Source organism: Homalodisca vitripennis, chromosome 2 (genome assembly GCF_021130785.1).
Source record: "Homalodisca vitripennis isolate AUS2020 chromosome 2, UT_GWSS_2.1, whole genome shotgun sequence".
Taxonomy (NCBI): domain Eukaryota; kingdom Metazoa; phylum Arthropoda; class Insecta; order Hemiptera; family Cicadellidae; genus Homalodisca; species Homalodisca vitripennis.
Window position 1 is genome coordinate 54,768,498 of NC_060208.1, and position 20,900 is coordinate 54,789,397.

The 20,900-nt window shown below is 35.9% G+C and overlaps 1 protein-coding gene across 1 annotated transcript in view; it reads left to right on the forward strand.

Moving 5' to 3' along the window:
* LOC124353969 (cytochrome P450 4C1-like) overlaps positions 1-4,565 on the forward strand; it is a 30,163-nt gene extending 25,598 nt beyond the window's left edge. Inside the window, exons 6-7 of the mRNA XM_046804063.1 lie at positions 1,313-1,483; positions 3,917-4,565. Coding sequence (XP_046660019.1) covers positions 1,313-1,483; positions 3,917-4,077 — 332 coding nt within the window. The 3' untranslated portion in view covers positions 4,078-4,565. The remainder of the gene's footprint in view (positions 1-1,312; positions 1,484-3,916) is intronic.
* The last annotated feature ends 16,335 nt before the right edge of the window (positions 4,566-20,900 follow it).

Here is a 20,900-nt window from a genome sequence, read left to right on the forward strand (position 1 = left end):
ATACTATTTCTTATGTACATCAATAACATGGAAAAAATTGATATTGAGGGTAAACTTTTTACAAATAATAAAGCTATATTTTTAAATTTGAAAATCAGAATTCAATATTTAATAGAGTTACTAGAGATTTAATTAATATAAAAAACGGTTCAATCAAAATTTATTAACCTTTAATGTTTTAAAGACTAAATTTATGCCTATAGCCGTAAGGGATTGAGACAATATGCCCTCTGATCGCCTCGGGCTTCACACGTGTGGCAATCACATAAGTGAGATATGCGGCTGTGGTTTATTGGAAAGAGTGGATTCTTACAAATATTTGGGATTATATTTGACAGTCGATCGCAATAGTCATCAAATGTTAATTATGTCAACAAAATAGAATCAATTAGAAATTATGGCACTTGTTGTGTTCACTCATTTTGCAACTACTATGCTGTTTTAACACTTTAACTGCACCACGAGATCAGTACCGATTTTAGGACAGTCAATGTGTTAAACTATGATACATCTCTAGCTATATTAATATATTGTTAACACCTTCACTTCGACACAAGACATGTACTGACTTATGTATAGTCAGATTAGTAGTAATGACCAAATATGTTGTTAACACCTTCACTTCGACGACTTAAGTACAGTCAGATTAGTAGTAATGATCATCCATCGCAGTCAATGTTACATTGATATACGGTAACTATAATATAACTATGTTACTTCTCTAGCTATATTAATATGTTGTTAACACCTTAACTTCGACACAAGACATGTACCGACTTATGTATAGTCAGATGTCAGATTAGTTGTAATGACCAAATATGTTGTTAACACCTTCACTTCGACACAAGACAAGTACCGACTTAAGTACAGTCAGATTAGTAATAACCATCCATCGCAGTCAATGTGTTAAACTTCTCAAATTTGGTAACACCTTGACACTTCGTATTTTAAAATTCTATGAGGCACTAAGACTCTTGTACTAAGTTATTGTAAATAATCTGACAATTCTAAAACCCATGAGCTCTACAATGACTGGAATGTTAGATATCATCTTTCCAAGATTTTGAATGGTTGCTATCTTAACACGTCAACAAGTACGTATTGCAAAATTTGAATAGATGTAAAATCATAAACATAGTGTAATACACAGAACTATTTGTTCACTTTCTACACATCTAATCAAGGAATATAAATATACTTTTCTTATTTAGGGATTAGAGGATTTACATAAAAATGGTTTGTACTGTGTTTAGCATTTCTGAACACAACTGTTAAATTCTATCCTGTCAATAAAATTATGCACATTTTGCAGGTGGCTACACTGTTCCTAAGAACACTTCAGTTATGATACTGATAGAGCCTATGAATCATGACCCAGAATTTTATCCCAACCCATATAAGTTTGATCCGGAACGGTTTGACACAAAGTCGTCTCACCCGTATCTCTTCGTACCGTTCAGTGCCGGCCCAAGGAACTGTATCGGTGAGTAATACTTTTGAATTATCATTGAATTTTTATTGTAATTATAACTTCTAACATTGTTTTATAAATCAAAAATATTATTTACTTTTTATTAATATTCTTTTAATAATAATAGTTTGTGCAATGAGAACACAAAATACAGTACAGTGTCAAATATATATTTAAAACTGTATTTTCTTATGAGAAATTTGAACTACAGTAAAAACATTTATTAATGATTACCTCAATTATTTTTAGTGTCAACACATATTTTAGTAATATTAATTAAATGTGCATGAGGAACCAAGGTTTTTAACGTATAAAAAACTATAAAACAAAAATAAGTGGCAATTATTATATAACTATTTTGTATCATTATATTGTTTTATTTAGTTTGTTTTTTATTTACAAATGTTTGGGTTTCCTTACTAATAACTTTACTTTATAATGATAACTGATGTGTATTTAAGTGGTCAATCCAAAAATATGGTTTTATGGCATTCTATAAAAATTAGCATGAAAAGTTTAATTTTGGTGATAGTTTTTGTCTTCTGTGAATAAAATGCAAAAATAAGATGTTTGTTATTAAATTTTGTGTACATTTTCTATCTGCGTAGTTTAATAAGACATAGTAGCCCCCATGTTTCTTGTCTGCAAAAACACAAAGGGACAGTTTTATTACTCTAATTATCTTATTCTAAGCATTTAGTTATGTTATTTTTCACAGTAATTATATGATCAGTTTGAAAAATAATCAAACGCTTTCTCTGTTGATAAAAACACTTAATTTTAATTAAAGTGGAAATGTAAAAGCTCAATACATATTTTGGATTAGAACGTAAGAACTATCATTAAAATGTTATTTATGAGGTAGGGTTTTGTAAGGGTCAGATGGCAGGCTAGTAGTAAACAGTATTTAGATAGGAAACCGCTGCAGTGGTTACAACGATTAGTAGGAAATCCTCTGGTAACTTGTGCTTGGTCTGCATATATAAACTGTTGTTTGTTGTATATTCCTCAACAGTGTGTAGAATTGAAAAATTCATGATTACAATAATCAGTCACTATTGTTTACCAAAATTAACTAACAATGTTTCAAGAAAGTAGTTTACCCCTTCTTCAGGTGACAACCTAAAATGAGAATGCAGAAAACAAAAAGCCAAATCAAGCAAACATAGACAGAGAAGTTGTATTGTACTTCCACCACCAAGTTAAAAAAAATATACCAAATGTCTCCTCCGTGCATCACACGGTAGTCCAGAGCTTGTTGAGAGACATTTCACATTGTAAAATCGCGCAAACTAATGAAATTGATAGAGGCATTTTTCTAATAAAGAAATTTATTGTTAGCTGCAGTAAGATTTTTAGAAATCAAAATGTTAGGCTATTGAATGATTTAAAATACCAAGTGATAAATGTTTAATAGATCATATTTATGTCTACTCTCACTAAATATATCAACCATCATGATACGAGAGAATAAAGATAAAGATTAACTACTTGGTTGATGCTGATATAACTATTACTTATACATCTGGTAGTGGGTTATAAGTATGACCTATAAAAATGTATTGTGAAAGAAGCAAACTAATATAACGAATTATGTTTCTCAAAAGGAAAGTTTTTAATGTTTGCAATGGTGGGTAACTTTTAATTTGATGGATTTGGTGTCATTGATTTTGTTTGCCTTGTTTTGGATGTTGTCTTGAAGAGCGTACACTAAATGTGGGTTGTGAGACAAACAAATATGGGTTAAACTAGTGAGTTGATTCTTTCGCACCAGCGAACAACCTTCTATTGTTTGTTGGTTGAAGTGGAGTTTTCAGACAACTCTGGGTTAGTGCAAGGGCTTGCCTTCACCTCCACATTTGTTCCATTCAAAGTGGAATAATCAAACTGCTTGTGCTTGGCTTGAAATTCAGTGCAGCTTACTCATGACCGTACAGAATAGTTATTTATGAAGTATCTATGAATAAGAGAGGTAGTGAGCTAGAGTATTTTAAAGTTCAACGGACGGTTTTGAACTCAGTAGAGTCTAAAAGCTGCCTAAGGTGCCATTGAAGCCTACACTAATGGCTAGGGACTTCTCTGATCGACTTTCTTAGCTCGTCATTAACAAATACAAGTCAAGACATTGTCGCATCACTGTAGAGTAATTGACCGCTCGACCTTAACCAAACATTGGGGGAAAAGGATTGGGGGGTTGATCTTTTCTCTACTCTAGTAAGCAGATCAACCAAAATCTCACAAGGCATTTCCGGTCAGGATGTGGTCGGTATAATACCAAAGTACCTACAAATACAATCAAAATGTTCATCACAAATCCAAACTTAATCATAATTTGATTGAAACTGGCTGGATCAGTTTAGATTCAACATCTGATCCAAATTTGATTACATCCTGATAAAACATTTGTTGGAATATTGTAAAGCAGATTTTTTTTCTGTTCAACAGGTCAAAAGTACGCAATGTTGGAAATAAAATGTGTGGTGTCCCTGGTACTGAGGAAGTTCCGTCTTCTCCCCTCAGAGATCCCAATCACATCGTGGTTCAACATCGTCCTGAAATCCAAAACCGGCATTAATGTACGTTTTGAACCACGGACAGAACTTTGAGAGATTTTTTGTATGCCATGTATAGCGTAGAAATCTCCACCTTAATATTATGCATCAGTATTTTGCAGATAATGTAAGAATGAAATTTTTGTAAGAAAAATTTGACTTAATACAATGACAATAGTGTGACTTATCCAAGATTACTAAAGTTTTAATCCTAATTAACTCAATAAAAATATAAAATACTTTTTTAATCCCTGAAAAATCATTAAATTTGACTTAGCTACTTATCTGAAACATTTTTCAACTGTGATGTTACAATTCAGTCAATGTAATAAGAACACAATATTAAGATTTTTTAATTTTGGAGTTATTTTTACTGCATTAAAACTTGTATGTATTATTGTATTGCTATTGTATTTATTATGTATAATTTTAAATAATTGTTTAATTTTTAGGAAATTTTATAATGCATATAATGATTTATTGTATTGTTGTGTTTTTTAAATGACTTGTGTGTTACAATACAATGCAATTTCAGTGTTTTATTTGATCTGCTTATTTTCTAACTGGATTTTAACCACAAAAGTATGTAATTTGATCACATTAATGACCATGATTACTTACAAAGTAGAATAATGTGGTAATTCTAGAAGTAATTCTGTTTTACATCACTATACAATATGCTTGGCTGTTGTTTAAGTCATGCGAGGGAATGCATCATACCCTGAACATGTTGAAAAAGAAAAAAATGTACAATTTTTAAAACTTTTGCTTGTCAATTTTTAACTATGTAGTATTTCTGGAGTAGAGTCACTGTTTGGGTGAATAGACAAGTTGCCATGAATTAAAAACTAAATATTATAATTACTCAACTTTTTATGCTGGAAGCTCAACAATCCTAAAGAGAAATTTCTAATAAATGTGAACATTTAAGAAATCATATAGTGAATTGCTGATGAGGAAAGTAACCAAACAGACTTAGTAGCTAACAAAAAAAAAACACATTGCTAGTTTAAACAAGATTTTAGATATCCAAGGGCCTCAATGACAATATGTTTTGAGTATTTAAAATAATATCAATATTGGTTTTTTATGTAATTACATTTATGTACTAATTAAACTCAGTTTAACTATTGTTAAATCCAATAGATATGTACATGGTAAAACTTTAAATAATTATCAATTTTAAACTCTAATGTATAACTTAAATTGGCTAATCTTGCTTGGTAAGCTGTCAGATTTTTTGCTCAAACAATATAATTTCTTAAGGAACTTATTTTAACCAGAGAGTATATAAATACATACACAGAGTGTATATACATACATGGAGCATATGCATACACTGTGGAAACAGTGCCATTTAATGAATGCCAGAAAATTATTATTTACACCCATATGAGAAGATTCACATTTTAATAAATTTTTTGAAACTTTTCTAAATTGTAATAAAGAAACCCCCTTGCCTCATAGTAAAGGATTAGATATACAGTGATTGTGAAGAAATGTGGATATATTGCTGTATTTCTAACATCCAACTTCAGGTTTACTAGCTTTAAGAATAAAAAGAGACTTAGACAATGTAAGGACAATTGTGTATTTGAACAACACTTTTTAAAATACATTTTTGTCTATACATTGGATATTAATGAGACTGTTGGTTCCTCAAATCAGTCATTCAATTACGCATTCAAATATTCTATATTACGATGTCCACTATTTGGTTGACTGTTCTGAAAGTGTCTCTGAGATTTGAAGGAGAGTTTAAAAATTGTACTGTATATTTTATTTATAGGATTTTGAAATCTGTGTAGTTTATTTAATATTACTATTTCTTAGAAAAGTTATTAAAATGAGTAGACAAAGTCTCAATTCTCTCTGTTACTTCAAATTCAAAATGATCTTATATGTCCAATCCATTATTCAAGCAGACAGTAAGTAACTCTAAAGTTTGACACATTAACTTTATCATCCAATAAAATGGTAGGAAAAATGTTTGAATTTGCTTTTAGAATCAGATAAACTACTAATTTAACTAAAGTATATTTAATATAGTAATTATTAGTTACCGGTACAAGTATTTATTATACACTAAAGTGGATATAACAGTACTCTCGATAATCCGTGTAATGCTAATTGTTACTCATAGCTACGGGCTCAGCATATAAGTAATATTATTTTTTCTTAATATTAATTGATTTAATGGTTTCATAATTAATTATGATTATCGATATCTCATTTTTAGTATTAATAGTAGATAAACCTGGTCCGTCACCAAGTACTTTAAGCCCAGAAACTGTAATTGAATATTATTACAACAGAAATAATAAAAGTTATAAACCTGGAAAGGTGCATCTAGCCTCAAGCACTGCTAATTCATGTTGTTAACTCCAGGACTAGCTAGCCTCTCACACAGGCCCTACAGCAGCTGAGGTGATATTGTTAGACCACTTATATTGCTGAACTGATGGACAGCAGTCGTATTCTACATTACGTGTAGATTACATCGCAGTCCATATCCTCTCTCAATCTCAATTAAATTGTTATTTAATAAATCCTTTTATAATTTATTTTATAGAAAGTTAATAATTCTTAGAGTTCGATTGATCGTGAACTAATTGTAATATTCATTAAATTTATCTGATCAATAATTGCTTGCATCATTTGATTGTATTGATTCATAAATCTAGTGAAGGGAAAAGTTACAAAATTAGGTTAGTGAGGTTCACAGTGGTGTCAGCTGTAGGTACTGGGTAAGATCAGGCAGAATCCCAAAATTGGCATGTAACAGGAGATATATTTGGATAAGGATAGGTATCAAATTGTTTAAAAACATGGTGCTATTTTTAATATAAGCAAATTTTAAAAAAAGTATTTATTTTAATTGATTGAATGATTTAATTTAACTAATTTTCTTGACTTCTGAGAGAAAATTGTACTCCGATTGTTACAGAATTGTAAGTACATACAATAATTGAAGTTGGACTGATGTATGCTATTATTGTATAGCTATGTATGCCAACTTGATATATAGAAGATAGCATAATTTCATCCTCTCCCTTAAACTAACTAGGTAGTGTGAGACAAATGCTTTGTGTCTCATAAAGTAACTTTTAAATTTAGATTGCAATTACTGCCACCTTGTTAATTGTTATTATTTTTTACTACATTTGATGTTTTAATTTAATTTGAGTATTATAATCCTATTATTTTGTTAATGGCAGTAAAATTCAATTTATGTTGTTAAAAATTAGTACGTAAAAATCTTAATCAGACTATTTTAAGCTTTGCTTGAAATGAATTAAGTTGAGTCTAAACACGAGAGTTATCTACAGTACTGGCCTGACTATCACTGCCACTGCCACTGCCACTCCTCATGCTGACAACCTCGCTGACGACTCCACTACACAGTATTACACGAACACACATTTACTCAGCCGTAACCTCGCTCACTTGAACTGGGAACCTGTCATGAGTTGCCAGGATATCGCACCATGTGCAGAGCAATTTGCAAAAACAATTTCCTGTCTTATTACAGCCTCTTCCAAACCACTAATAAGGCATTCCACCCACAAAAAAAAATAAAAACCATGGATTTCACCTGATTTCATAAAATTAATTCGAGTTAGAGACAAAATAAGCAAAAGATTAAAAAAACACAACCTTTCAATAACGATCTTTATCAATTTTTTTCACACACTCAGACAAAATTTAAGTCCCCTAAAAAATGTAAAAAAACAATATTACAGATCAAAACTTAACAATTCTCAAAATAACCCTACAATATTCTGGACTATTATAAATGAACTTGCAGGTAACGTAAAAAAGAAAAATCCATTTCCAATCCAAAATATTTTTTCCAGATACCCCTTATATAACTCATAGTATGTGTAAACAAGTAGCCGATGATGTTAACATCTTTTTCTCCGCGGTGGGACACAGCCTAGCTAGTCCCATTCATTTAAGTGGGGACCCAGTTTTGAGTGATGCGGACTACAGGCTGGATACCGTGTTTACATTACACACTATAACTGAACTCGATGTAATACGACATGTGACTGGACTGTGCGGGGAATCTGCCCCTGGACATAATGATATCTTGGCCACTACGTTAAGAGATAACATTCATGTATTTTCTAAACCTCTTCTGCAATTAATTAATTTAAGTCTTTCTTCTGGGATTTTTCAGATATTTTTAAAATTGCAAAAGTAATTCCTTTGCATAAAGGTGAGAGTTTTTTTATTAAAATAATTTCTGTCCCATTATCCTTTTGACTTTTGAGTGTATTCTCTAAGATTCTTGAACGAGTAGTTAAAGAACAACTTGTAAACTATCTCTCTAATAATCAAATCCTGTGTGACTGTCAGTATGGGTTCAGAGAGGACAGGAACATTTCTGACGCTCTGTTCGATGTCAATAGGCAAATTAATGACGCAATATCCAACAACGTACGTGATATTCTAATATTTCTTGATCTAAGAAAATCATCGATAGAAATAAGTTGATTCTAAAATTGAAGTATATTGGAGTAAATGGTAATGCGCTTTCTTGGTTTACAAGTTACCTCACGGATAGGCTACAGACCGTGTCTATCTGTGGGACTAAACACCTCGAAAACTAAATTTATGCCCATTTCTCTCAGGGAGTCTACAGACTATTCCCTGGACGGACTAGTTGTTCACAGTTGTGACAGTTATAATAATGAATTTTGCTCTCGAATATTGAAAATGTTTCGTCTTATAAATGCCTGGGCGTTTGATAAGCGTTTGAAATGGTCTTGTCATATTGAATATGTGAAGAGAAGAACAAGTAAATACATATTTGCATTCAAACAATTAAGGGAAATTTTAAATGAAAACGAAATTAAACTTGCCTATTTTGCCTACGCCCAGTCATTGTTTTCATTTGGAATAATAGCCTGGGGCGGAGCGTACAAAACACTTCTGCAGGTAGTTCAGAACGCAATTTTAAAGACTGGGTACAAAAAATGTAGGAGATATAATACTGCTACCTTATATAAAGAAGCCGCTATTCTGTCAATCTGTAAAATCTTCATAAAAAACAATCCTCATCCATAATTATAACAACTTTACAACAATCTTCTCCACAACTTCACATTCTCAAAATACTCGATATGCACAGAATATTGGAGTTTCCCCCCCCCCCACCCCCCCCCCCCCCCACCCCCCCCCCCCCCCACCCCCCCCCCCCCCCACCCCCCCCCCCCCCCACCCCCCCCCCCCCCCACCCCCCCACACGGCTGTGTTCATATTTGCTATATGTCAATCGACCGTCTCCATCGCTTACCGCATCTGTCGCTTCTCCAAGGAGTTAGCCAGAGAATAACGCATCCATTACTAACTGATGCGACACCATTTGGACAGAAAGTTTACAACTACTCTTCAACTAGTCTGTTTGAATGAGATTTCTTGTAGTATTTATGACAAGACTTTGCGAGTAAAAAGTATAAAGTTGACTTTCGCCGTGCATTGTAAAATGTTCCGGAAATACAAATCCGATTTGATTTGATAAACGTTAACAAATCATTACTTCCGTGATACAAGACACGCAAACAAAAAAAATACTTAAACAGACGTTAACAAACAACCGATAACAAACAACCGATAGTATAATAACGCGAATCTGCAAACACAGCACTTAATTTAGGTGACTTTGGTAATAAAATAATGTGAGGGGCGTCTGGAAGACGGTTGTCTCGAAAGTGGACGCCATCAGTAGACGACGAGGAAGAAGCACTATCTCATCTGCTTCCAAATTATGATGTTTTCGATAGGGGCTATATGATTCTGGACTATACTTGAGCATTGCTGATTGCGTTAAGAGAACGGCCAAGAATGGAGTAAGATACTGATTAAAAACCAAACATCTTGTTTTAAAGCAACCACATTTCTCTTGCTACTAAATGTAAACTCTGTAGTCAATATTCGCGTTGGGTCTTTCTGGCTACGAATCTTAATAAGCGGCTGTGCTCTTAAAATATGAACTCCCGGAAAGTTCTTCGTTAGTTTGAAAAATCAAATTCTTCAGTAGTTACAGGACAGGGACTTTAACAGTATTAGGTTTGAATAAAATGGAGGAAGAAGCAATCGGTAGAGGTATCTAAATTCCTTTTCATTACTCCCTCAAGCCATTATTGGCTTTCTCCTAAATATTATGGCTTATAAAATAAATCATTTTGGGGGACGAAATCATTGAGCTAAACACCATGTTTCAGTCTTCTGCGGTACGTCTAATCATTTAATTAAATAACTACAACGAAACTCAACGTAAGTAACAAACACCGCAAGATAGAAAATGAAGATAGACGCTTACTTCGAAAAATACAGCCTTACATTAAGGCCTTCAACAGAAAAATTCAAGAACCTGAACAGATTAATATTCTCTACCTTAGGTAAATGAAGTCCTTTGAAGGAAAACTACTATAACTCTAATTGGTATATTTGTATTTCATAACTTGGTAACTAATAGCTTTTACAATTTTTTAAAACTTTGGTTACTTTTCACGTTTATTAATAAAATGCAATCTAATGATTCAAGTAAGTTTTAAAATAATTTATTTCATTAGAAATATGATTACATTCCTAAAAAAAAACAAACAGAGTGGAGTGTATGTTGTTTAATAATTTTTTTCTACATCTGAAGACATTTCCAGATCCAGAAAGAATATACCTCAAATTCTGTATATTGGAGTGCAGGAGCGTTTTAAAACATATTAAAAAATAACTAAAACCCGTATTTTCAAATCTTTCCCCCCTGGTTAAATTAACAAATTTGTCAAAAGCTAAATGAATTGTTAGGTTGCTAAAGACATACATTTAAATTCTTTAAAAAAGTGAGTAAATTTGTATTTTTTGCTTAGGTAAAAAAACGTTTAAACTTTTATTACCAATAATTTTTGAAAGTACAGTTTTTTTACATATTAAGCTAATATTTATAAATTAATATCTACGAGATGAAATAAGAGCGCCGTAGCTGGATCAGCCGTACAGCTATGTACTTGTGTAGCATATCCAGTTTTAGCAGGCGCTTCGCTTTATTGTTTTATATTCAGCGGACATTACAACAAAGGAAGTGAGAAGGGTGTGGCTTTTATTTGAGTACAAAGAACGTAATTTCCTATCAAATTAGATTTTGCCATCACAAAGCCCAAGAAGTATCCCTTTCCACGAATCCACTATTCCCTAATTCTGTTTTCCACACATCGTCGCCAGTAGTATTTATTTCCTGACCCAAAATCTTTAGAAAGCATAACAATATTGATCGATGAAATTAAAAATTATAAACTGGATACTTTACTAAAAAAGATTATGTTTATAATAAAGTTTTATTTTTAAGGTATTCTGATCATGTTTTTTTTAACTTAAATTTATGAACGAAAGAATTGATAATTATTAGCAATATTATTTATAAACTGATTTATTGTAAGGCTTTTACTTTCGTTACTAGTTTAAAAAATTAATACGTTAAGTGATTGAAATTAATTAATTTTTTGACAAAGGGAATGTCTATACAATTAAGTTCCTATTTATTTCTTAATTTCGATTAAAATCAAGCTGTTGTATTCGATTTCGACGACTGGGTGAACTAATATAATAACATTGTCGAATACATTTCAACGCTAAGAATGTCATTATTTTAACTGGTTCAATTTCAACTTGATACATGTAGTACTTACACCATGTCTTAGATTAGTTTCGATAGCCAGTTTCAACCGATAATAAATTTAAGGTGACTATAACAACTCTTTTTCATGGGGAGAGAAAGGTTAGTTCGACTTCATCTTTTTGTAATATAATGTTTTTGTTGAATAAACGAGATGTATTTGTTATAATAAGATTAATGGTTTAATATAATGTGAAGATATCATCACGTATAATACGTAACGAAACACTGATAATAAAGATTTATTCAAACTCGACAATCTGCACAACTCGACGTCATCTTATCATGTCGAGGAAGTTTAGTCTACTATTGATAAACCGTCCAATGGCCAGATGATACAACGTCGCGTCACGGAGATGGAAATGGTCTCTCTCACACATGCGCGCGCGCGCACACACACATACACGCGCGCGCGCGCACACACACACACCACACACACACACACACACACACACACACACACACACACACACACACACACACACACACACACACCTCAGTCTCGATATAATTGTCACATTATCTTATCAGTTACTGGTATGTCAATAAAGAATGAGTGAGGAATGAGTGCAACATTGCTGTAACATACTAGGAAACCAGGGCCGTACGTATGATTTGAATTTTATGGGCCCAAAGCCATCTTCTCGCAGGATATTTTGTAATGAGAAGAGGAGGTATATTTACTTCTCTTTATTTTAAATGTATGTTTTAGAGTTAGGGGTGTCTATAAAATACATACCAAATTTGGGGAAAAAATTAAATAATTAAATGGACTTGATAAAAACAGCTTTCTCATATTGAAAAATGTGTATACTAGCATAGACGTACTTATCGTCGTCGTGTACTCAAAAACGTGCTTAAATATATGCCTCTATCTCAAATCAAATCAAATCAAATCAAATCAAATCTTTTTTATTGCGAAGACAATATTTACATTGTATGGCAAACGTCATGGGGTTTTTTTAAAATTTCTAACATTCATACAACAATACACACTCACACATACAATTTTGCAGTTACGCCTCTTTCATCCATCGCCAATGCTACCCACTTAGTACAGCGGAGTCAGTCTTCTAATTGGGCGGTCTCCCAGTCGAATGCCAAAAACTCACCTGCATTATAGAATGCTTGTGACACCAATAGGCGTTTAAGGCGAGTCTTTAACGCCTTAGGCGTTGGGGCATCTTTAATTGAATTGGGCAGTCTGTTGAGGAAATGAACACCCGCCTGCGAGGGCAGGCGCTCATAAACCACCGTTCTGTGTCTCCCAGTTCGGTAGTTAGCACTCCCACGTGTCTCATACATGTGTATGTCTCGGCCTCTGGTTAAGGCACATTTACTCACACAAAAAAAAAAGTTGTTTCCAAAATGTAGAGGCACGGCAGAGTCAACAGCTGCAATTTCTTGAAAGCTTCCCTGCACGACTCTCTAAATTTGATTTTTGGCGATTATTCGAATTGCTTTTTTTTTGAAGTCTGAATACTCTTTGAAACTGTGTGTTTGCGCAAGCTCCCCCAAAGGACCACACCGTAAGACAGATGGGGGTAAATCAGTCCATAATACGCCGTAATCAGTACCTGACTCGGGCAGTATTTGGCTAAAGATCTCAGAACAAAAATTCCAGAGCAGACTTTGGCGCAAACATAGTCAATATGCTCATTCCAAGTCAGCCCGCGATCAAGGTGCATTCCTAGGAATTTTGAAGAGCTGACTTCTTCCAGTGTGGAGTCATCTAACAAAATGGCAGGCCCACACTGGTTGCCTGCGGTGCGCAAGGCAAAAATTCAAAACGTTGGTTTTTGAAGAGTTTGTTGTAAGATTGAGGCTGTGAAAGTATTGGACACAGTTGTTGATATCAACATAAGCCTGTTGTTCCAACACTTCACTTGATGTTGCATTGAAAAAGAGAGTCGTATCATCGGCAAACTGCACTAATTTTCCATGCAGAAGCGATGATTTAAGATCATTGACGTAAAGCAGGAAAAGCACAGGACTGAGGATGGATCCCTGTGGGACTCCATAACTCAGTTCTATTTGTTTGGACGACTTGCTAGATATCTGAACAACTTGGGATCTGTGAGTTAAAAACGAACAAAGCCATTTAAGAGGCACGCCTCGAATACCGTGGGACTCAAGTTTGTCAAGCAGCGTACCGTGGTCAACGCAGTCGAATGCTTTGGACAGGTCTAAGAACACACTCATTGAGTGGTTACGACATTCAATCCCCTCTACAATCATATCGACAAGACTCACGACTGCGTCTGTTGTCGATTTGCCCTTCCTGAATCCAAATTGTTCACTTGAGAGCTGATTGCATTTGTCCAAAAACCGAAGCATTCTTATAAGAAAAAAGCTTTTCAAAAATTTTGCTCAGCACTGGCAAAATTGAGACAGGCCGGTAGTTAGTGATTGAAGTTGGGTCGTCCTTCTTGAAAATTGGAACAACTTTAGCAATTTTCAGGAGAGAGGGGAACACTCCTGTTTGGAATGAATAGTTTACCAATTGAGTTAAAGGTCTCCCTAAATGCTTGCAGCATTTTTTTATGAGCCACGGGGACATTAGATTGAGGTCATTTGATTTTTTGGCTGGGAGCTGCTGAATAATTCGGTGAAGCTCATCCTCAAACGACAGGAGCCAACGCCATTGACGATGTGGGGCTCTGTCTTCGCGAGGGCCGTACTTGGGGTTCAGATGGCCGAGGACCCTGCCCACCAGCAACGGATGCGAAAAATCCATTGAACTGATTGGCAATCTCTGTTTCGTCCTCCACAAGCCTATCCCCAATTTTAATTTTAATTTCTTTGTGAGCTTTTGTTTTATTGTTAATGATGCCCCAAATTGTTTTTGAAACGTTTTTGGAAGAGAGAATGGATTTTGAGACATCATATGCTTTTGCGGCTTGAATCACTTTCCTGTATATTTTTTTATAATTTTTGAAAAAAATTTTGAATTGTTCGCTTGAAGTATTTTTATAAACTTCGGAGAAGAATTTTAGTTTCTCTCTAGAAACTAAAATACCCGTTGTGATCCAGTTGTTTTTTTTTAATTTGTGTGCAAACATTGATCGTTTTTTGTAGGGCAGCAGATGTTAATGTGGAAATTTAGAGTGTCGTTAAACAATTTAAATTGCTGCTCTACAGGTTGAAATGAATTTAGAAAATCCCATCTTTCGTTAGAAAGGGAAATGTTGAGGTGAGCAATGTTTTCTGGCCTTATGTCTCTTACTGTTTGTTTAATTTTGGGCTCCCTTTTGAATTGTACCCCACTAATGATGGCTTCTTGGCCATAGTGGTCTGAAATAGCTGTATTCACCACAGACACTGCGACACCTGGGTGGTTGGTTATGATGTTGTCGATAGCCGATTTTGTTGTAGCCGTCACTCTCGTCGGAGTTTTGACTAGCAACTCCAGGTCAAATGACCTAAGTAAATCGACTAATCGAATTGTGGAAATGGTGAGTATTATCCAAGGCGTCTATGTTGAGATCCCCCATCACGACAAATTCTTGACGTTGTTTAGTCAGGCATGTCAATAATTTTTCGAATTTAGAAAAAAAGATGTCTTCATTACCACTGGGAGACCTATAAATTCCGATCACGAGTAATTTTGATTGTGTCGTTTGAAGTTTGATCCCGACTGCTTCAAAATCCTTTTCGGTTGATTGTTGGATCGGAAAAGGTGTAGATAACAGATTTTGTTTAAGAAAAATAGCAACTCCTCCTCCTTTGGAGTGGTTTCGACAAAACGCGGAAGCCAATTTGTAATTTGGGATTTTGCACAGTGCGATGTTCTCCATGTTGAAACCACTTTCGGTTACTACAAGCAGATCAGTTTTCAGATCCTCGCACATAAGTTGAATTTGGTCCAGTTTGTTGGTTGCAAATTGAGAATTTTGATGAAGCAGTCTGAATTCAGTTTGTTTTTGAGTGTTTGTTTGTTTTAATTGAGTTTTGTTAGTCAATTTTGTCCGCTGTTTCCAAGTGGGGTCCCTAAAAAAACAGCATTTGGAGATGAAGATCTTACTGCATCTGCGTAGCTGTCGTGGGGTAGTGTCCAAGGTGTAGTCGGACTGGGTGGCACACAGGGAACCGCAGTGTCAGCAGTCAACCCCGGCGACAGTGTCGGCGGAGACTGCGGCTCCGCGGCGGCGATGCTCGGAGACCCAGCTGGGGCAGCAGATGACGGCAGAGGCAAAGACGGTGGCGGCTGTGTCCGGCCCACAGAGACGGAGCTTGCCCTCCTCAACCCATCCACCACAAGTCGAGCCAGTAGCCGCTTCCCTCCCATTGTCAGATGCTGCCCATGGCGAGTGAAGTGCCGCCTCCCGATGGTGTTGAAGTCCAGCAATACGGATCCTTCACATCTGGCACACAACTCCCTGATGTAGTGGTTGACCAGGTTAGTCTGCTTGTTTATGGGGTGGTCGGTGGAGAGGTCGTGGCGATATGGCACCGTCGACACCACGACCTTCGCTGTGGAGGTGCGCACGATGATCTGCTGCTCCAGGTGCTGAAAGATTGGAGATGATTCGCCGGCTCCGACGTCATTCGCTCCGGCAATGAGGACACAGCAGCTTCCCGGAAGAGGGGACTGCCCGCCCTCAACCACACCCAACAGGCCGGCCCCAGGCTTGCACACCCCGAACACACTCGTCTTCGCGGTGACGAGGGACTGGACAAGTCCAGCCAAAGAGCGAACATGGCTATCCCCCTCGACAGTCACTGTTGAGAAGACCACTGGCGTAACAGATGTCTCGGTGTTGCGTGTTTTCTGCTTGGGTTGCTTTTTTTGTCGTTTTTGTTTATTTTTTATTTTGTTCATGCTTTTTAATGTTAGATTTTTTAAAGTAGTTATTTTAGGAGTGATGGTTTCAATTACTTCCGCGGTTTTACTCAATATGTCATATTTGTTTTGTATTTTTATTGTTTGATTCTTTTTATTCCTGCAAACAGTCCATTGAGTGGAATTTTCCTCTTTCGCCTCTTTACAAGTGCAACTGCTTTTTCCCGATTTCAGTACTTCGATCTCCGCTTCCAACACTTCGATGGTGGTTTTGAGGCTATGTACAAGGTCGCGAGCCTCAGTGCACTGTTTGTTTTTGCATTCGGATGACCGCTGCTCGCCGGGTTCAATCGGTACAGTTTCAGCTTCGGAAGATGAAGTTGAGGGTGTCTCATTCCGCGAGGGATTCACAACGAACAGTTCATCAGTAAACTGTAGCAGGCGCCTATCCGACTCAATCGTATGGTCCAATACGTCATGCAACTGCTTGCGGAGTTCGGCTACCTGAGTCCTCAGAGAGGAGTTCTCCGCTTGTATCTCAGTCAAACAAGTTGATTTAGGCGTATTAGGGTGAGGGCCGTCTGGTAATGAGGATTCCACATTACTTGTAGTCGGAGTCGCGGGCTGAGTCGGCGTGACAACAGCGTTACTAGGAGCAGCAGCAGACGAAGGTGTGGACGCCGCGGAAGTGTGAGGCGAGAAGTTCGCAGTCACAGACGACAGTGAAACACTGTGAAGAGGAACACTGCTAGGTGTGGAGCAGGTCGCTGGAGATAAAGTGGACGAGGAAGTTGACTGCGCGTGGCCCGGAGATTTCATCTGTCGCATCGTGACGGCATGCGCTCCTGTGTGTTTCTCATTAACAATTGACATTCGAGTCAAATTTGCATCAGTTTTTATAGACGCACCACAGTTCTTGCCAGTCAGACAGCGCCAGCTTATATCTCCTGATTTTAAAGTTCTTTGCTGTCTATATTTGAAATCTTTAAATAAAATGCATGGCTTGCCCGCGGTTGTTTTTACAACTGTAAAGTCCATTTTCACAATTAAAAGTTTAAAATACTAAAACAATTTCTTAATAAATTAATATTAATGTCAATGCTTATTCAATAATAACGCTATAATTTAACTAAAATATAAAATAAAATTATTTACAATATTTACAAAAGATCTATTAGTAGCAAAAATATAACTGATGGAAGCGAGATTTGAACCTAGGATCTTCGACTCCAGAATATTGTACGCTACCGATACCCCCAGCAGAGCTGATAAGTAAGCTTATCACTCGTGTCTGATAAAGTGCGGCGCTCCGTGATAACGTCAAATAGGGTATTGCAATAGACACGTCAGTCCTTGTTAGTTAATTGTTTGGTTATCTTTGTAGTTCGTGTCTACTTACAGTATAAAATTGGCTGTTTCTATTTACTAAACGTACGGCCAGGTCAACTAAATCTGTCACGTCCAAGACATTAATCACGAATTGGATAAAAACCGTTTAAAATTAAATTTTATCACGGAACGATATAACCCACTGTTTGTAGTGTAGGACCAGGCCTACCAACCCTACAATCTACTATAATTTGACTAGTATCATGAACTAATTAGGATATTTACTTTCTGTATCTTATGTATAATTCTCGGTTGTTTTTGATACAGACGAATACAATACAGGTTTCGAGCACAATTGACGTTGATGTAATATGCACTATGATGGAGTCGACAAACTTTGCCACAGAGAATTATTGTGTTTACAATCTTCTTTTATTTGTAGTGACTTTTATGATATATTGTTTTTTTTAATATCTGAGAAGTTATAAAAAATCAAAGTATTAAGTTAAATATACAGGTATATATATATATATATATATATATAATATATATATATATATATATATATATATATATAAAGAATTGCTATAAACTCAAAGCTATAAGCAAAATTAAACTTTGTGAAAATTGCTCTTGAAATCATTTGAATGTAAAAAAATTATTAATTGGCACAACTTATAGTAAAATCGAAACATCCATATGGACTTAACATTCGCTAAATGGTTATTTCCACTTGACCTTAGTGGGATAGATATTGTACGGGGAAACACTTTGGGCTGGTGTGTGCGTGCGTAACTAATCGTTATCTAGGTTATCAAAGAGACGACAATGCAGTACAGTTGCAACTTTAAAAAGACTCCCTACTTCCCAAGCGAATATGAGAAAATTAGTAACCGTGTTAGAAATGTTCCAAGAACGTCTCGGCTGAGACGGAGAAAGGTGCAGTGTTTGCTTGAAGTGTTTACTCCACACAGCTGAGTTAACTTTCTGCAGCGAGAGCATACAGAGTCAGATGTGTGAATGTGGTTCTGTATTTTACACAAGCCGTATTCACTCACTCATTGTGGAATAAAACAATTTACAATTAGTCTACATCAAGGGTACCTTTGTCCCTCCTCCCCCCTTAAATTTAACATTCGGAGTAAATATCTATATTGGTTTTGTTTTATGTAAATAAATCAGTATATATTGTAAATAGCGTTATCAATGCATGGAATAAAAGTACATAGGCCTACTTTGTCAAGTCGTGCCTGGAACCGCGTGGCTGGGCTTGCCATTTCCTTTCCTAGTACAAGATTAACTTCTCGGAAGACAGTGACGTATCTAGAATTATTTTCAGAGGAGGTTTGTAGCTTTAAAGAAAATGAAAATAGCTCTGAAAGGGTAAAAAGTAAATTTTATTAAATTCTATTTTTTTTAGAAAATGAGGATACATGGGCTACATAGAAATATACAGGACAATACAACGCAATCTTAGTTGCAATATGGATGAAAAGGTGACATATATAATATAATATTATAATATTAAAAACTTCAACAAATTTAACTTATCTTTAGTTAATTTACAATTTTCCAGTAACGATGTCTGAAGATTACTAGGAGTTGATGCGATTGGTTAGCGAATTACCTTCTAAACTTCTTAATACAAACTAACAATTAGCTATTTAATCTGCACAAGTTGGTTTTACTGTGGTTACACTTTGGAATGCCGTCTCTTGTAACTGAATATATAGCGTGATTCATGCATGAACAATCAGCTGACATTAACTTGGTTAGTACAGTGAGAATTACTGCCTGATCAATACGTGTGTTTTTACTGTGGTTACACTTTGGAATGCGCCCCTTGTAGCTGAATATATAGCGTGATTCATGCATAAATGAGAGTTGGTAGGCCTGGTCCTGCACTGAATACACATCGTTAACGACGCTCCATACTTTAAATTTAATTAAGTAGTTTAGTTTTATCTAGAGTGACCAAAGTTGAGTAACTTTAAGTATTTAAATAAATTTTCTTGAATTAATAAGTGTATCGGACTATATCTTATCACGCTAGTAAGTAATAGATCGTAGTTAGCCTAAAAACTCAACTAACAAGGTTAGACTGGCCTTTAAAGTTTTAATGGCGTTGACTATTTTTAACAAAACTAGAACTTCTGACATGAGTTTAAAAATTGAATTCACAAAAAATTGGAAACCAAACATTCTGTTTAACAACAATAAATACCGAGAAAGCTACGCATTAAAGTCTGGAGAAATTATTTGGCGCTGCCTGGGAAGGAACTGTGGAGCCACATTGAATCGAACTTCCGAGAAAACGACCGTTACTACAGTCAACTGTAAAACACTCGGGTCCACACCCTGTCACGATGAGGGCCCTTACATCTCCGCTGATGAGCTCATCGTTGCCAGCTACTCCACCCGCGGTCGAGACAACTACGCCCCGTCCTTCTACGACGCCTTCTCCAACGTACAAGTACCTTGGGTCTCCCATTGAGGCGCTGACACATACTGCAACGTCTGGCTACCCGTCATCCACTACGCTCGTCACACCATCTCCTGCCGTATCATCGCCGGATGCCGTCTCGGGCTCCGCCCTTCCTCGGAGTTCAAGTGGGTTGGAAGCCGAAAACTTAGAATTGAGGAGGCGTATCGCCCAACTTACGGCTGAACGAGAACAAATTCTCGACCACTCTATTCAGTCGGACGCACGTCTTCTCCAATTCACCGACCAGCTGTTTGTACCGAATTTGTCGACGATCGAGACTCCTGGTGGCCGTACAGCTGATTGCGCCGTACAATGTGACCTGTTGTCGTCTACTGCCTGCCAAGACCCGTGCTGCAGTGAGATCCGCGACTTAGTTGCCTGGAGTATTTCAAGGCTGAAGCGGTGAAGAAAAGTAACCAGAGCGATTCAGAAAACGAGGGCTGGGTGGTGGTACAAAATAAAATCCAAAAAAATTCGAAGAGTAACCCCAAAATCCGAAAATTTTTTATCTGAGCATAAACGCCATAAAAAACCTGTTCAAAAAAGCAAAATTCAAATTAACAAAAAAATGTTAAGGGTTCTGAGAAAAAAAGTTGCCATTT